The 18,619-nt window shown below is 35.5% G+C and overlaps 1 protein-coding gene across 1 annotated transcript in view; it reads left to right on the forward strand.

Moving 5' to 3' along the window:
- The window catches only part of KCNAB1 (potassium voltage-gated channel subfamily A regulatory beta subunit 1), a 1,829,051-nt gene that overhangs the window by 1,619,619 nt on the left and 190,813 nt on the right, over positions 1-18,619 (forward strand). Inside the window, exon 9 of the mRNA XM_044070489.1 lies at positions 6,203-6,288. Coding sequence (XP_043926424.1) covers positions 6,203-6,288 — 86 coding nt within the window. The remainder of the gene's footprint in view (positions 1-6,202; positions 6,289-18,619) is intronic.

An 18,619-nucleotide genomic window follows, 5' to 3' on the forward strand; every position in this document is an offset into this window, starting at 1 on the left:
GTACATTTAGTGATATTTTGAGGGTGCTCCTTTATAAGTAATTTATGCATTAAATGCATTATATGTAGTAAATGCTACTGGATTGTATCAATACCTTATGACTGGTTTTTATAACCTATATAGTTCCTTTATTGTCAGACCTGCAGATTAACAAGTAAAGACAGAGCTATTGGCACATTTGGTGTTGCCATTCTTTTTCTGCTGTACATTATATACAGTACCTTTTTAATGCACGTGGTCTTGGCTTTCTAGTGACCATTGGGCTTGAGCATGAACTGTTTTTTGTTTCATGTTCAGTCTAAAGTTTTAATTAGGTGTTTACCAGAGTATTATTATTATTATTATTATTATTATTAGTCCCGCGGTAGTAGTGCTGCGGTAGCGTTGTCGCCTCACAGCAAGACGTTGTCCCATTCGATTTTCAGCTAGAGCGTCTTGTGTGTGGAGGCATGCGTGAATGGGCGTACCTTCATTGAAGGTTGTGCGTCAGGGCTGGTAACTCGGCATGTAAAAATCCACTACCAAACATTAGCGGACCGGAGTTCCGCTGTGGCGACCCCTAACCGGGATAAGCCGAAAGACACAACAACATTATTATTATTATTATTATTATTATTATTATTATTATTATTATTATTACTTGGCTGTAAGCCTGATTTACTATTTTTTCTTATACTCAAAAAGAATATCATCTATATTATACTTATTGTATTTTGATGGTGCTTTGGACTGTACCAAACTAGGAATTTCTTTCCAAACAGTAGTTTCATTATTTTATCCATCACTGCTGCTGCTGATACGTCGGTTCATTCCATTGTATTTTTCTGTTTTAATTTTTCACCTGATAACAACTCTTACTTGGATACATGTCTTACCTTTTGTCTTCTGTGATGTTTTTTGTGTAGTTGTGTAACTTATAGGTGGAGGTTTATACTTTGACTAATTGTCATCACAGACAGTGGCTCATATCCTCTGCAATCTTTTTCTTTTTTGTCTGTGCTATATAATAAATGATTAAAGTATTCTAGCTGATGTGATATTTGTTCTGTTCTGCTTTCTTGGAGGTTTTAAGGCAAGCATGTAGTAATCCTTCAGTAGTGTTTTGTTTTTCTAATTTTGCATATAATTAAACTCTCTGGATTATTTTGTATACCTTTTTTCAGTATATATTCCATGTTTGTCTGATGCTTTGTCTTTTTATGTGTCTGCATTAGTTATGTATATTTGTATTTCATTTTGAGTATCATTACTCTGTGTGATGCAGTGTTTGGCTCTCATTTTATTTCATAGATATACACACACACATATGTGTGTATACATGTATATATATATATATATATATATATATATATATATATATATATATATATATCTATATCTATATAGATACACATATAGATATATATATAGATATATATATATATATATATATATATATATATATATGAGTCTACTTCATTCGTACGAAGTTTCAGTACTTCGAAATCCACTTGGTCGAACCCAGTCATTCAAAGTACCAAAACTTTGAAAACGGAGTACGGAGATCACAATACAGCGCAGAATTGAAATATTCCCTTTTCCACTCTGTAGTGTGATCTCAAAGTTGGTATATTTAAGTAGGGTGGGTGAGGGGCACATACCCCCACATTGGGGGTGCAAGGGGGCTTGCCCCCCTGCAAAATATGTTTTCTGTGTTTTTTTTTTTTTAGTCAGCAGATCCGGTATGTGTGTGTTTTATATACATATCCATATAAATATGGGGTCTATATCACGAAATCGAATGATAAAAACAGCAAACAATCTTATATCAAACACTAAAAATTGAAAGCACTGAATGTCGAACACACGGAATAGCAATTTATTTCCCAGAGAGAAAAATCACTGGGCCCTTTTTGGGACTTTGCCATTTTCTCCACTGTGGTGGTTTTTGTTTTTTTTTTGCAGAGGAGCGATTTTTTTGTCCCTGGGAAAAAAATCACTGTTACGTGTGTTTGACATTTACTGCTTTCAGTTTTTAGTGTTCAGTATAAGAGCATTCGCTCTTTTTATCTTTTGACTTCGTGGTATATACCCTAAATATGTGTGTGTGTGTGTGTGTGTGTGTGTGTGTGTGTGTGTGTGTGTGTGTGTGTGTGTGTGTGTGTGTGTGTGTGTGTGTGTGTGTGTGTGCGTGTGTGTGTGTGTGTGTGTGTGTGCGTGCATTTATGGTGTATTCTTCAAACTGATGGTATGTGAAATGTTTTTGACTTTTGTCTGTGTTTTGTGCATATCTTTATATTTTAGAATTTTAGGTTTTGTACCACTAGCTTAGTTCCTTTGTATTTGTTATTTTTCTTGTATCATATTTGGCACTTATATTTGTCTTTTGTCTAGTTGATTATAACTTGGCCAGTATTCTTCTTCTGGTATTCTTTTAGCAGTGCCATGTTCCTTTAGAACATATTGTGCCCAGTTCCAAAAGACTTGCTCTCATTGTTAAATGACCACTCACATCAAGAGCAGGTGTTTTGGAATCTGGCCCCAGTGTAAGCCTGTTTACAGACAGGCCTTACACTAAAGTAAGTCTCTTACACTAAGAGCAAGTCTTTCAGAATGAGAGCAGACATTCACTGATAGAAACTCTTTTCAAATCTGGCCCATTTTCTTGTGTTCATGCACTAAGTTTTCCAAATAAGATACACTACATATTTGCATGTGCATGCTTGTGTGTGTGTGTGTGTGTCAGTGTATATCTATTTTTTCTGTGTTTCTTCTTTTTACCTTCGGTATTGTTTTTCTGTAGGTTGCTTTGTACGTGAGGTGATATATTTATATTTTTCATCATCTCCCTTTTGTGATTTTCTACTGCTGCTGTGTTTTCATGTGTGAGGTTTAGGTGTTTTTCAATTATTAATTGTTAATGAAAGTTAGTCTTCTATAGTCTTGTTTATCATCAGTGAAATCTGAGAGTTTTTTTGATACAGAATGGAATAAAGTCCTGACTGTCACCCAGACAGCTCAGGTTTTATTAACAGTCTAGGCACTGGAGAAGTAAACAAGAAAGACTGGAAGGGTCTCCTTCCCTGAGTAATGGAGTGAGGCTAAATAATCTCTATCTACAGCATCAGCACTGTGCCATGTGGGTACATGCAGTAAGCAGTATACAGTCTTAAATAAGTACTTGGCACCACCAAACCATTGTTGGCAGCCTTCACAACACATGAGCTCAAACACACCTGGCTTGAAGAGGTCATTGCACGTCCCTGCAATGATGCCCCGAGCTCTATCTCAAGTGGTTCTGTAGCCTGTGGTCCTCTTGTTCTGGGACGAGTGACAGCAGACCCATAGATCATGATGAAGAAGGTTATTCCAATCCCTGTATCATGTCAGTAGCAGTGAGGTTTTATGAGTGCAAGAAACCTCCATGGCTTACTGAATAACAGCTCCAGTCACCTATAATCTCTGGTAGTAGACAACTGTCACAGTTCATAGAAGGGATGTGTTCAAAACCAGTTGTAGTTGATGTCAGCAGGCAGAGAGGGAAAAATATAACACTAGAAACAGTAGTCTGGCAAGGAAGTATCTAATTGTTTAATTACTGCATTTTAAAATGTCATTTACTGAATTTTAAAGCATTGGATTATCTCTTGTATTCTGTTGTGCCCCCTCCCCTAGTCTCTGTGACTCAGTTTTGAAGTAACTGCCATGATTACGTTCCATCAGTTTTGACATTTGAGATATGTGCTGCTTTTCACTGAGTTGTCATTATAGGTGCCTCTGTTTTTTAACACTTATTACTGTCATTTTATGGTTATTTCCAAGTGGAATTCCTTTACTTTATATGGTTGCAATGTAATTTATTATTTTGTAGGCTGCATTTGTGTTGTAATATTCCGTTGTATTGATTTGGTTTCAGGAAGGTGGGTGGTACTGTTTAATTTCACTTTGTTAGTTTTGTGGGACATGCCTCAAGCTTTGTAAATTTACCTAAGAATAATTTCCTTTGACCATACACATACATACACATAACATTAGGTAAAGAAAATATTTTTTACTGTAAGACACACACATGTACAGATTGGTGCTAGAAATATCTTGTACTATGGGCATTAAGTCTGAAAATAGAGGTAATCCAGAGGTCTTGAGTGAAGTCTGGTAAGCTACCTGTGACCCAGAGGGTGATAAAACTAACAAGAAAAAGAGTACAAAGGATTAGTCTAGATAAAATCACTTTAGCTAGCAGATCTAGGAGACTTTATTAGAACAAGAACACTTGTCCATCTGTCTACTTAACTGAACAGACTACCAGAAATGTCAGCAAGGTATTCCTCTCTCTCCCACATCTGCTAGCTAAAGTGATTGTTATCTGGACTAATCCTTTGTCCTCCCTCTTTTTTATAGGGTAAGTCTTGGGGAAAAACACAGTGGTTCCTCACCAGGAGAATCCAGGGCCTCAAACATCTACCCTACCAGATAGACTAAAAGCCCTGTCCCTCTACTCAGACTCCTACAGACTCTTGACAAAACAATTACTCGGCGACCGAAGAAAAATGAAAGTAGCCACACAGCCAGATGATTTTTTAGCGCTTTCTTCCACTTTATTATAGTCGTGAACTTCCTCAGAAAAACAAGGAAGCCTCCCAGCATCCTGGTTTTATACTCAATAAACAGGAAATTATGTTATTCTGTTATTACAATGATGATAAACTTTTGAATTGAAAAACAATTAAATGCACTTCTAAAAATTATCAAAATGTGCTTATTATAAAACATTTCATTTTTTTGTATATGTAAAAAGTAATAAATGATAAAAAATAAAAAATAAAATATTTGTCTATAAAAATCTATATACCTACAAAGTAAAACAATGTGACATACTCCCTCACATACAAACGTGTTGAAACACTATTTTGTGTATGGGAAAGTACATTATGATAATAGTTACTGCGTTAGAATCACAACTTGAACATTTAGAAACGGTACATTATAATAATAATAATAATTACTGTAATAGAATCACAACTTGAACATTTAGAAGAACGATGAACAATGATGAAGAAATAATATTTAAATAAAGGGGTGACCTTTGTCTAGCATACAAAGCAATCTCAGACCCCCCCCCCTTGTTGGGACTGCTGCATATCTCTAAGTCAAGCTCCACTCAAGTAACCCACACACGCGACCTCAACCTGGTCTGTGACATCAATAGAACTTGTTGTCAGGACAGATTTGTTTCCCAGACACTCTCCATTTTGTGGAATAAACTCTCTCTCCACATCAAGCAGAGTACCTCATTAACCCTTTTTAAGCGCAACCTGGATAACTGGATGGGGAACAGAAAATATACCCCTGGGATTCAACCTGTGTCCCTGCTGAGCAGTGGCATCGGATGCTGATTGGAATACGAGCTAAATTCTTGACTAGGCTTGTAAGGGCCTCAGGGCCATTAGCCTAGTAAGTTTCTATGATGCTATGGTGATGACTGTCATCATAAAACACATTATCTAACCATACAGTATAAGAATTTAATTTAACTAATATCCATTCTCCACATAATCAACTTCTCAAAATTATTCTGTACATTTTGTTTTGGTTTATTGTATATTCCTTACCAGTATGGTATAGATGAAGACTTCAAGTAGCTTGTATAGGTTTTGGTGGATTAGCCCTCTTGTTGCTACACCACCTTCTAGTCGTGAGATAAGTTTTACTTTTTTATTATTTAACAAGCAGGTTAATTTTCAGTAATGCTTTAAAAGTCTAATAAAGATTTTATTACTTTATAGTTTATAAGTTAGTTTTACATTTTGCCTGTTTTAATGTGATTGATCACAAATTTTTAATCAGATCCGTTTTGCAGTAATGCATTTTCTGACCGATAACTATGGTCCTCATTTGTCAAAATCTGTACTAATGAATGGCTTGAGACATCCATAGAACAATTTGATGTATTTTGCTGCAGCAGAATGAAAATATTTGCTTTTTTTATGCAGCAGAACCCATATTGTAAGTAGAAAAGCAATCAAAGATGAGCTGGCAGTCGAACCGTATTACAAAATAAAACTTTATGCTACTTAATTATCACAATTAAAAAAGTAAGAGTATACAGTTCAGAAAACATATTTTAACCACTTAAATAAGACATTAATTACACAGATTTCCATCACCTGAAAGCCACCTGGACTCTAAATTGTAGCTAACATTTTCCTCTGTTTTCTTTCAGAGATTGTCAGAGCAATGACACATGTCATAAACCAGGGAATGGCCATGTACTGGGGAACATCTCGTTGGAGTGCTATGGAAATCATGGTGAGGCTGAAAATAATTTATTCTAAGTATGGAAATGTGCAGTAATTATTTCAATGGATTTCTAATGAATTTTCTGAAGCCCATGTGTATCTATTCTTTAATTCATAGATAAGTCTGTTTTATGTACAAGCATGTAAAAAGATTTGAATAAGAAAACTACAGACTTTCTGTACAAGTATATAAGAAGTGAGTAAGGGAAGTGCGTACTTTTTAACCTAACCCCCCTCAAAGGAATCTTTGACCTCAGTAACACGTGTCATTTTCTAGGAATTTGTAGAATGTGTCAATCTAATTTAATGAAGTTATTTAATTGCATAATCACCAAAGAGAATACAACTTACTCACTTAACAGTTCACCTAGTATTTACCAAGATGTCCAGCACTGTAACACAGCAAGCAGTTTTGTACAAATTAGGCAGTCTCAGTAATATAGGTGAATCACTAGCTGAACAATAAAACACTGAAGGCTATAATGAATTAAATTCTGACTGAAGAAAGTATGGTCACAAGTGAAGAACAATTGACCTCTGTACTATATCTTTTTTTGGTAATTTTTTCATATATGATTTAGCAACACGTGAACTTCTCCTTGCTGAAAGCACAAAGGTGCTTACATAGAGGGTGTAACTGCAGATTTAGCTTAAGTAGTAGCTTATTTTTCCACAATAAGTTTATTTTTTCCATTTATCCCTAAAACTCTTTTGCTGTTTATAACTCCACAATTTCTTTTGGAAAGCTGCACCATACAGCAATAGCGCTCATTGTTATAAAATATTTTATCATCTTTACTTGTACATTTCTCTGTGTTATACTGTGCTCATATGTCCATTTTTTTTCTTTTTTCTATTTTCTTTAGCTGTTTTGAACCAATAAATTTTTTTATTAGCTTTTATCATGTGGCTCATGTCCTTTCTTTCAAGACTAGATATAATGAGTCCACTCTGGCTCTCTTTCTGGCTTTATTGTATTACTAATACAGACTCTACAACAGTTGTATTCCTCTTTTATGAACTCACTCCAGCTTGTCATGCCATTACAATCTCTTGATCTGATCTTCCCAATATTTTGATTTACAGTTAAGTTTTTATTCTTCTACTGGTAAATCTTCTTCCTGTTCATCACGTTACTATGTTAGCCCATCCCTGATTCTTTTTCTCATTTCTAGCTTACATGTAAGTTACTTCTTATATCTATTCCTATTTTCCAGTTATCCAGTGTTATAATTCTTACCTAATTTTTAGTTGTCAGATTATTAGTTTAGTTTCCAGTGTTCTGAATCAGTGATACATGTAGATCCAGTCAGGGCTGGAATCAAGCACAGGGTGAGCTAGACAGCTGCCTAGGGCCTGGTGCTAGGTAGGGGGGCCTACCTGTCTATGCTGTATATTCATATCTCACTATGCTGGAATTGTTTCCTGAGACTGGTGCATGAATTACTGATATGCAAGCATGGTCACTAAGTTCCATGATTGTGTATCAATAGCTGCATTAAAAAAGGAAGAAGAAAGAAAAATATGATGATTGTCCACATGTTGCAATATCCTGCCATTGCTTTTATGCACCAGATTAACGTTTTCCATATATAGGCAAACCATTCCCATTACCTTTTATATTTTTCTGAGGTGAGTTGTGTATATGAAAAAAAAACCTCTTACCACTGCCTTTTGAAGTTATGCTTGCCCCCAGTATTCATCACAGCACTTGTGCCCATTCCCTGGAAGTAACAAGAGAAATAAAACCACACAGACATTTGCTTAACTAGGAAGAAATGTTAAACATTTGTACATCTGTGCAGTTTAAAGGTATGGTTAACATCTGTGTAGATATAATACAAACTGGTGGAAACCTTCAAGAATGACTTGCTGCTCTCATATGGTAAGATCAGCAGAACTATGGAGATTGCCATCATGAGTCTGCTGGCACAAATTATATAATTCTGTTTAATTTTTGCGTTTAATTTAAAAGCATAAGCCTCACTGGATGTGGGGGCAGGTAGAGTTGTCATCTGAGGAAAAATATTATTATGGCAGGTGACACATTATTTTAAGTGAGCACGTATGATTGCCTGTACGTGTCAGGCAGAGGTCAAGCTTCAGTTTTGCAGAACATCTCTCATTTTGCCTCATATTTTTGCTTTCCCACATAAAATGTTTGATTTTTCTGCAAAATCATTGAGTTTTACACCTAATCAATAATGTTAATCATTAGAGTTTCATACTGTCTATTGTTCAGAAAATGCATATGTATAGAAAACCTGTTGTTCTGTTAACATTTTGAGTAAGTTATGGTGGCTCTGCCTCTCACTGGACCCCACTTTTGTAAAACATCTCTGATTTTGTTTTATATTTTTGCCCTGCCCCTCATAAAATGCTTTACTTTGTGGAGAGCCAGTGAGGATTGCGGTCAGTCACTAATGTCAGTCATTAGAGTTCATACCTCTCAACCTGGAAACATCAAAAATCTGGACAAGGCCTATGAAAAATAGGTAAAAATCTGTACGCTGATTAACATCTAATTCGCATACATAATTATGTAACCCCACCCACTCCAATGGAATTGTGGGATATCAACTTTCAAAAGCAAACTGAAGAACAGACAACCAAAATATGGCACCACTGACCCCCTGCAGCCATTCCAATGTCCCATTACCTGGTGATTTTGCCCCATTTACAATAAACACTAATGTGTGCATACTGCTGTACCTCTACAATGATTATTTGGATTTTATTTTGACATCTGCTAAACAAAGCAATACTGTCTCAATGAAAATAGACTTGGCAATAAAACTTCTCTGCCCTTGAAACTCACATTCACTGAAATAGCATTGAAACCCACACCACATCCAAAGAAAATGCATCTGGCCAGTGGTGGATAAAGATTACCTTTGGGCCATTTTCAAATCATTGACCCCTTGCACACAAAACAAGAAACATATATGTGTTCTTTTCTTTGACACACCTTCCTTTCTGACTTTATTAAGTTATATTCCTTGTATAATACAACACACTTGTTAAAGTGCATTTTAAATTTATTGTTTGAACATTTTGCCAGTAGGCTGTACTGTAGGCAATGAAACAAAACGCATGAAGCAATAATGACAAAACTGCCCAATTCAAAACATTTCCATCATAAAAGTCTACTTCCACACCCACACTATAAATAGAATGACAGTAGTGTAAGCCATAGGCATCTTGCACAGTTTCTTGGACTTATTTTCAAGTTCAGTTTTTTTTTGGGGGGGGCAAATGGTCAAAAAAACAGGGACACATTTTAAACATTGCTTGTATAATTTTGGAAAGTTGCTAGAATAAAATGTTGTTGCCACCATGCATGTCACTGGCAAGTCTTGAACCCAGGACCCTATGCACTACAGACAGAGCAACATACCACTATGTCAGATCAGCAGTTTCTTAAAAAATAGGAAGACTGAAACTTAATGGCTATCACTTAGTGAATTCAGTTTTCACATCTCACCATAGCTCTCAACCTCTTAGCACAAAAAAACCTGTACCATGCCAACATGGGGGAATAGAAATTCAGTTCTCACTCACCATAGCTCTCAACTCTTAGCACAAAAAACCTGGATAAACAACAAAGCCAATAATGGGGAATACAGATTCTGCTCTCACTTTCCACCACAGCTCTTCTCAACTCTTAGCACAACAAATATGGACAAAGCTCAGAAATGGTGGTGGCTAGGGACTTTAGGCTCTTTTTACCCTGTACCAAAGGTGCAGGGTTTGAGCCTTAAATACCTCTAGCCACCAGGTATATTACATGGTGGCATTTACACACACACACCCACCCTTTGGTAAATCCAAACCTGGGTCCAATGAAATGAAGGGCACGGCTGTTCATGCATAAGAGCTCTGCTGTTCAAAATCCTGCCCTGCAATCCAAAATGGGAGCGCTATTGTTAATTCCCTGCTGTACTCAGTGTGCTGTTAAAACAAATGGCTGGCCAATATTTCCAAAATGAGTGCTGTTAATTCCTGCTGTTAAAACGAATGGTCAAGATTTCCTACTCGTATTTGCAGCCAGTCCAGAGCCAGAAATGACAACTTGAGCTCCTTGAGCTCAATTCTGAATAGCTGGTAGCCTTGATGGAGCTGACATCATCACGCACATGATGACGTCAGCTCCAACAATGCGGTATTTAAAAAATTTAAAAAATAAATGAAAAAAATCAGAAATGAAGAGGTGCCACTCGGGAATCATGACACCCCTTCATTTGGACCCCAAAACTTGGTAAAAACTGAGTAATTCAGTATGGTCGAGAGGTATGTTAGAGTTTCATAATTCTTGTAAGATGTTCTTATTGCTCAGAAAATATATATTTATGCAACACCTGTTGTTAACTTTTTTAAGTGAAGTAGAGTTGTCTGTCTCTCATCTGTCTTTGATTTTCCCTCATATGTTTGCCTTTTCTTGTAAAATGTGTGATTTTCTGGAACACCAATATGGGATTACAGTCAGTCAGTAATGTGTGTCATTAGAGGTGCATAGTTTTTAGTGTTCAGGAAATGCATGTGTATGGAACATCTGTTGTGTGCCTCTTATATGTCTTCAGTTTTGCAAACTGCATCTGAATTTGCCACATATTTCTACCCTGTCCCTCATTATATTCTTTATTAATAGGTAATTCATTGAGGATTACAGTCAGTCATTAATGTAAGTCCTTAGAGTTTCATAGTTCTTATTGTTGAGAAAAGCCATGTGGCTGCAACACCTGTTGATCTGTTTCCTTTTTAAGTGAATTATTGTTGCCTGGCATGTATCACAGAATTAAGGCTATACACTGTTAATGACCTGCATCTCTAGTCAGAAGTGCAGGCCTTGATTCCTACTACTTCCATTTACCTAGTGTGTGATATTGAGCAAGTCACTTAACGAGACACAGCTCCTGTTTCACCCCTAAAAAGGGGATGTTTGTCCAGGGGGATTGCCCAGTTAACAAACAGATAAATGATATTTAAAAAAGTGTTCCCTTTTGGGTCTTTGTCTCTGTTTTATATTTGCCTTTGTCCAGAATTCGTTAACAAAGAATTACAGAGGTATTTTGGGCTGTTCCTTGTACTTTTTTGGCCTCCAGGCAAATTATTTCAGACTGCACTCACTAAAACTAGCCACCATGTCAGTTTCAGTCTTTGTATTCAGAAAATGCTTGATAGTGCAAAGCTTATTATAATGTCAATTTTTTCAGTATATAAGAAAAATATTTAAAATCTGTTCCTGATTTTGGGTCTTTGTTTCTGATTCATGAGCTAAAAAACTGAGACAGCAAATGTCCTTTTACAGCAGTCAGTGTTGATATTATTAACATGCCTGTTAAAAACTCAGTTTTCTAACCACCATCACTGCTACTTTTCTAAAGGAAATTACCTACTCTATTATATTTGATAAAATATGATGTGAAGTACTCATTAGATTTCAACTGAATGACATGTTTGGTTTCACAACAATTTATTATCAGATTAAATTTATCTGACTAAGCAATGATGTTATTAAGAGTCTATTGTAGTGTAAATTAATCATAATCAGTTTTGATTTTGTCTGCTTTGAAAACATCAGCACAATATGAATAAAAAGTCTAATTTATCAATACTCATATCTTTCTAATATAGGCTAAATAGTTATGGACCCAGAACATAAACACTGTACATTATTTACATTAACAGAACCATTCCTTCATTCAAGCAGTTAGTTGTTTTGATCAACCCAATTTTCTTAGTTTATTTATTAAGATAATCTCCAGAATTCAAAGAGATCATCCCCACCCAATTTAATTGTTAATGGAGGCTGATCAATTAGCTCAACATAGATAATTACCAGTTCAAGGACATGGTAAACCACATACAGGAATACCCCAGTTTGCTTAGAACCATGTCTTTGAACTGAAAACTGCACTGTCAAACCTAACTGTGTTAGTGTTCTCCTTACCAGCCCATGCATCACTGTAACATAGGCACTCACACACACACACACACACACACACACACACACACACACACACACACACACACACACACACACACACACACACACACACACACATGCTCCAACACTCACACATAGTTAGCACCCCTTATCTACCTACCATACTGTGACTACCCAAACAGACAGATGCACACACATTCAGCTAAATTCATGGCCCTAAAGACAGGCATGCATACAAATATATTCACATTCACAGACAGCACACAAATGTATACACATTCACATACATGTGCACAAATATATACACATTCACACACATGCACACAAATGTACACACATTCACAGACAGGCATACAAATGTATAACATTCACATACATGCACACAAATGTACACGCATTCACAGACAGGCACACAAATATATACACATTCGCACACATGCATGCAAATATACACACATTCGCAGACAGGCACACAAATGTATACACATTCACAGACAGGCACACACATACCCATGGCTACTCTATACTTACCTGCACCATGACTACTCCCATGGAAGTGAATGTCTCACTGCTGCTAAAAGATGGTATTCTGTTTTTCCATCTAAAGAAAAAAAAATATTAGAGTAATTCTCTAAATCATTCTGCTGAGTTAGCCCACAGCCACAGCCATTTCATAGGGGGATCTCATTTCTGATTAGCATTAGCCACTCACCTGGACTGCCATATTAGCATGCAGCTTCCCTTGCAATGGGTCTATATTAGAACATCAACAAAGCTGTTAATTGAATGGCTTTATAATCGAAAACACAGGTAAAACAACTCACTTTTGTGGGGGGCTGTTCCCCCCACACCCCCGCTAATTATATATACCAACTCCCTGATTGCACTACAGCAAGGAAAGGGCAAATTTTCCAATGTTCACTGTACCACGATCTCACAAAACACACTTCTATTACCAGCATTTTCAACTATAAAGCCTTTCAAGTAACGGCTTTGTCGATGTTGTAATATAGACCCCCTTGCAACACTGATCTCCAAGCTATGACCACCACCAGGGAAAACCATGTTGGGTTAGCAATATCTGAATCAGAGAGGCTTACCATGATGCACAAACCTTTGGGGTTAGGGTTCTTTATCACAAAAATTCTTTCAGAATCCAGGGACTGTGTTTTAACGCACTAAAGATGATGATAATGGAAAGGACAATGACTTGCTTTTTTCTTTTCTTTTTTTCTGTAGTCTCAATTGTTATATTATGAGATTATTGGTTGTAAGCTGTTTCAAGCCTTCCCAAACCCCACATTATAAGCATGTTGTTTCATATTGTTTTCTATCTCTCTGCCTTCAGAAGCCATGTTTGTGTTATTTTTGTGCAAAATTAACCCTTCCATTAATTTTCATTTACAACAAAATAAACTAATAGTCTATTGTAGCTCTTTCTTTTCAACATTATTTTTATAACTGGTTGCATTGTCCCTTTTTCCACTCTTTGGGAATCACTTCACTGGACAGCTTTTTTTTTGAATTATGGACAGGAGTATAACTAGTTGTTCATGCAAAGCTTTCAGGTCCTGCTTGCTAATTAAATCTTTGTCTAAAGTATTTCATTTATATTTAATTTATTTAATGGGGCTATCAAAGTATTTTTGTCTGTCAACATACTATTGTGTGTGTGTGTGTGTGTGTGTGTGTGTGTGTGTGTGTGTGTGTGTGTGTGTGTGTGCATGCGTGTGTGTGTGTGTGTGCGTGCATGTGTGTGTGTGCGTGTGTGCGTGCATGTGTGCGTGTGCGTGTGTGCGTGTGTGCGTGTGTGCGTGTGTGTGTGTGTGTGTGTGTAGGGGTAAATGTATAAATGCCTGAATACTTGTTAACAGGGAGATTACCAAGGATGTAAAAAAAATAAATAAATAATTGTAAAATTGCAAAAGTTGAAATCACATTTAATTCAGTTAAGGCTATAGATTTGCTACCTTTCTTTATTGCTGTTTTAATATAATTGAGCATTAATTTCTTATTGTCTTTAATTTCATCTGAAAGCCATTCTTCAACATCTTCCTGCCCTTTCCTAGCTCTGATCATAATTTGTTTAGTTTGCTAATATACTTTTTTAAATTTGTTTCATTTTTTTAATATCTTTTTCCATTAAACAGCATTAATTTTTTCTGATTATCTTCCTTATTCCACTCCACAATTTAACCTCATCATACTCTTTTTCATCAAAATACTGTTCTTCTGTTTTTAAGGACTGGAAGGTAGCTTTTAAAGTTAATCCACCTATGTTCAGTGTATGATTTTTGAGATTTTGTTGCAATTATTTATTTCTTTTTATTTTCTGTTTTTCTTTATGAGTAATTAATGTGACATTCCTGTGTTGTTATTATTTTCCTTAGTGACAGTTGCCTTTGTCAATATTACTAAATGATAACTTCAAAGGCAATAATCAAGATGCATTTTCCCTTCATTTTATTATTCATTAATGCACATTAATGCAATAACATATATAGGCGTTTCTTTTAATTATTTGCCTCAAGTTATTTTCCTTGAAATTTATTTTAAGCATCATTTTTGTCCAGAAGTGTTATTCATTTTTCACACTTTGTTTTTGGTAAATTTAAATCCCTAGCACCTAACTTTAAAGGTGTCACCACAGTGTTTAGAACATCAATTGGTGCTTGTAATTCACAATTATATATATATATATATATATATATATATATATATATATATATATATATATATAAATATATATATATATATATATATATATATATATATATATATATATATATACATATATATAAAATTTTAGTGAATATTAAAAACTCCTGCAATGGTTAATTTTATTTATAATCTTATTGAGGATCTCTACAACTTTTATAAAAAAGCAACTGGTATAAGCGGTGTTGGGACTGGTATAATGGTTAAGGTGTTTAAGTAACAGACACAAAGTACAGAGTTTAATTTTCAGCTTTGACAGAAATTGGATAAACTCAAAATAACCCACAAGGGCAGCTAGCCAATACTCACCTAGGAGCTCAAACAAATACTGCACCACTGCCTCAGCTAGCCAGTACTTACCTATGAACTCAAACAATTACTGCACCACTATCCTTACATTTTTATCCCTACTACTGCCAAATAAATTGCAGTCATAAACTGTATTATTTAGTCATTGAAAGTGAATAGAACTAACACTTAAGTCCATGACAAAGTGACTTTAAAGTAGTTTATTATTAGCAAACAGCAGTCAAATAATTGTATATCAGAATGTAAGATGATGCGTCTTGTTAAAATGCTTTTGAATATCCTATTCTTTCATTCGACTGCTGCTGTTATAGTGGGCTGGAATTTTCATTCATGAATAGTGTTCGAGAGGACAGCTGTTCTGCTGCATTTGTCACAAGTCATTTGGTAGAAAACGGTGTCACTGATCATATATCCATTAAATTACATTACATTTACTTCACAGGAGAAGACAATAAGCCTATGTAGTCTACAACTTCATTGGTCATTCAACTCCCCTCTTTTTCTGTCTTCCTTCAAACTTCTCCATCTTTACCCTACCCTCTTGAATGCCTCTATTGATTCTTTCTCCATAATAATCTGACTAGCAGGCGAGATGGTAGAAAAGAAGGACGTTTCTATGAATGGAGTCTAAAGTCTGACATTTAGTGCTGAGTATTAAGGCTATAAGCTGTTAACAAGATGCTTCCTGTTTTCCAGTCTTTGAATCCTTCAGCCTGTATTTATCTCCTGAGTGACTCTGAACAAGTCAATTAACCATTGTTCCAGGTTGTCCAGAAAAATAACTCTTGGGTACAGAGGGCTTACTCATTAAAAATACATGTAAAAAAAGGACATTTAGCCATTAAACAGGTCAAGGCCAGAACTCATTACACTTACTTTGTGCCTGTTAACTATTTGTTTTACATTCTTTAATGAGAGTTCTTATCAATACTATTTCTTTTGCCCTTTTCTTGATTAAATTTAAATGTGATTACAAGCAGGAGAAAGAACCTACAGCTTTGATTAACAGTAATGTTTAATGTCAATACTGAATTAGTGACAAAAATTGCAAATTAAGGGAAGCAGCAATCCTTGTCTTTCTCTCTATTTGTTATGATCTCGTTTTTTCATGATCTAGCTAGTTAGGGCCTGTTTATATTCCCCAAATCCTACTTAGAACTGGATATTTTTACTTCCATCCATTTTATGCATTTGTACCACATGCATTGCTTGTTTTGAATTGAGATACTCACACCTGCATGAAAAAAATGTTAACAGGGAATCTGATATTCAGTTTCATTTGTCTTCTTGTGTGCTTACTATCCACCACTGATGACAAAAGTGTGAATCATTTAAAAAAAACATTTGATAAGGCAGTCTATATAGCAAGACATTTCAATAAACAAGCCTTTCTATGGGTTCCCTCTTGCAACATTTACAAGCTTAAGTTCAGAAATGTATTATAAGATTCTAGGCAATCAGTCCACAGACCATTACAAGCATAGTCAATAAATTATAGTCAAAGGATCCCTTCAGCCTCAAGAAGGGCAGCACAAGAAGGACAAGGATAGAATTTGAGGCTGACAACCCAATTTTCTAGGTACAGCTTGAAAAAAGAAGGGGTGATAGTCTGGTTGACATCTAGCTGCCTTTCCTGTCACTCTTTATGTGTTAGAATATGTGATATTTTTATCCCCAAAACAGAGAGAGAAGCAGGAGTACTATTGGAATCCATGCTAAGATACTTAATATTTTCAGTGATCTCATGAATGACAACCATGCTGTCTCCACTAAACTGATGATCTGGCTGCCCATTTTCCATTCACTTGGAGACATTACCATGGTATCATCATGTTCATGAATTCTCCAGAACATACTTTTGGTTTTCTTCCCAAAAGATGAAGCTCAGTGTTACCAAGTTTAAATCCCTTTTCTCTTTTAAGTTTCTTATGAAGCTTCCAACTAAATGGTTTCACCACCCATCTTTTGTATGCATGTTTACTAGTAATGTCTAAATAAATAATACTTTATTTTCTCTCCCTTGTCTATTACATTCTCTCCTTCATTTGTCTGAGTCAAGGTGGCTTCAACCTTTTACTTATATAGTATCATTTGCCTTTCCAAACTATTTTACATTTTTCTACTTCTATCATCAACTGTCTTATATTGTGACTAGGTGTTCTGCTTTCTGCATAAACAAATATAGTCACTTCTCTACAAATGTCAAAGGAATTGCTGAACTCAAACATTTCAGCGCAACTGAAATACTCACCCCAGACTAACTAAAATTGCTATGAGTAATTCATGTGACTAGCATGTGTATTCTGTTTATTTATTTATTTATTTTACATTTGTTGACCGGGTTAGTCTAACTGGATATATGTCCATTTTCAGTAGAGGCCCGGGGAGAAAAGCTCCAAGATAGATACAAAAAGAAAGGAGAGATAAGCTCCAAGACAGATATAATAAACAATATAAAAGGTTACAACAGTCAAACTTAACATATGTTGGTAATATAAAGTACAGTACTCATAATAAGCATAACTCAAGTAGTAAATGGTAAATATACAAAAAGATGTTACTATTTACATATATACATATATTTTAGTTGTCATGACATAGTCTTTGGTTTCTTAAGGGTAAGTCTGTAAAGGTGAGGAGACTGTATTAATGTGAGGGAGGAAAGTTAGTCAGGGTTAGTACAGGGGCATAACCAGTGGGCATGGAGGAATAGTTTTAGCTTCTGTTTAAAAAGAGTTAATGAAGGCAGAGAAATTAGTTCAGTGGGTAAAAGATTCCAGTGCTTTCCAACAGCATTAGAGAAGAGGGAGCCTCCTGCCAAGTTGTTGGTTTTGCAAGTATTGATAAGTATTTTGTTTGAGGAGCGTAAATTCGTAAGATTGTTGTAAGGGTTAATAATGCTAGTGAGTATTGAAGAGTGTTGGTGGGTTGGTAAAGGGTTTTATGGGCTATAGTAAGCTGGTGAAAAAGAATTTGGTGTGGAAATTCAAGCCATCCCAGTTGCTTTAGATTAAGACAGTGATGTGTTCTAAAAAGAGGGGCAGTTGCAAATATGGCAATATTATTGTAGGAGATTGCCAGTTTATTTAGGTTGTTTTTAGAAAGGTTAGTATAGATAGGTCCCTTTTATCCTTTACAATCTCAATTTTTAGAAGAATACTTGATAATTGATTAAAGGTTGTCTTGATATTCTTAAATGCACATCTTATCCACTATTTAATAAATGTGTTTTATTTTATTATTGTAATGTTTCTAGTTTCTGTTCTTTGGCTTCTGTACTGTTTTTGTAATTACTGTCTCCTAAATATGTTCAGTATAACACATCATTGAAGACTGCATTAGCCTGATTTTTAGCTTCTCTAACCAT

This window comes from Protopterus annectens, chromosome 4.part1 (genome assembly GCF_019279795.1).
Source record: "Protopterus annectens isolate FY-2018-M chromosome 4.part1, PAN1.0, whole genome shotgun sequence".
Classification (NCBI taxonomy): Eukaryota; Metazoa; Chordata; order Ceratodontiformes; family Protopteridae; genus Protopterus; species Protopterus annectens.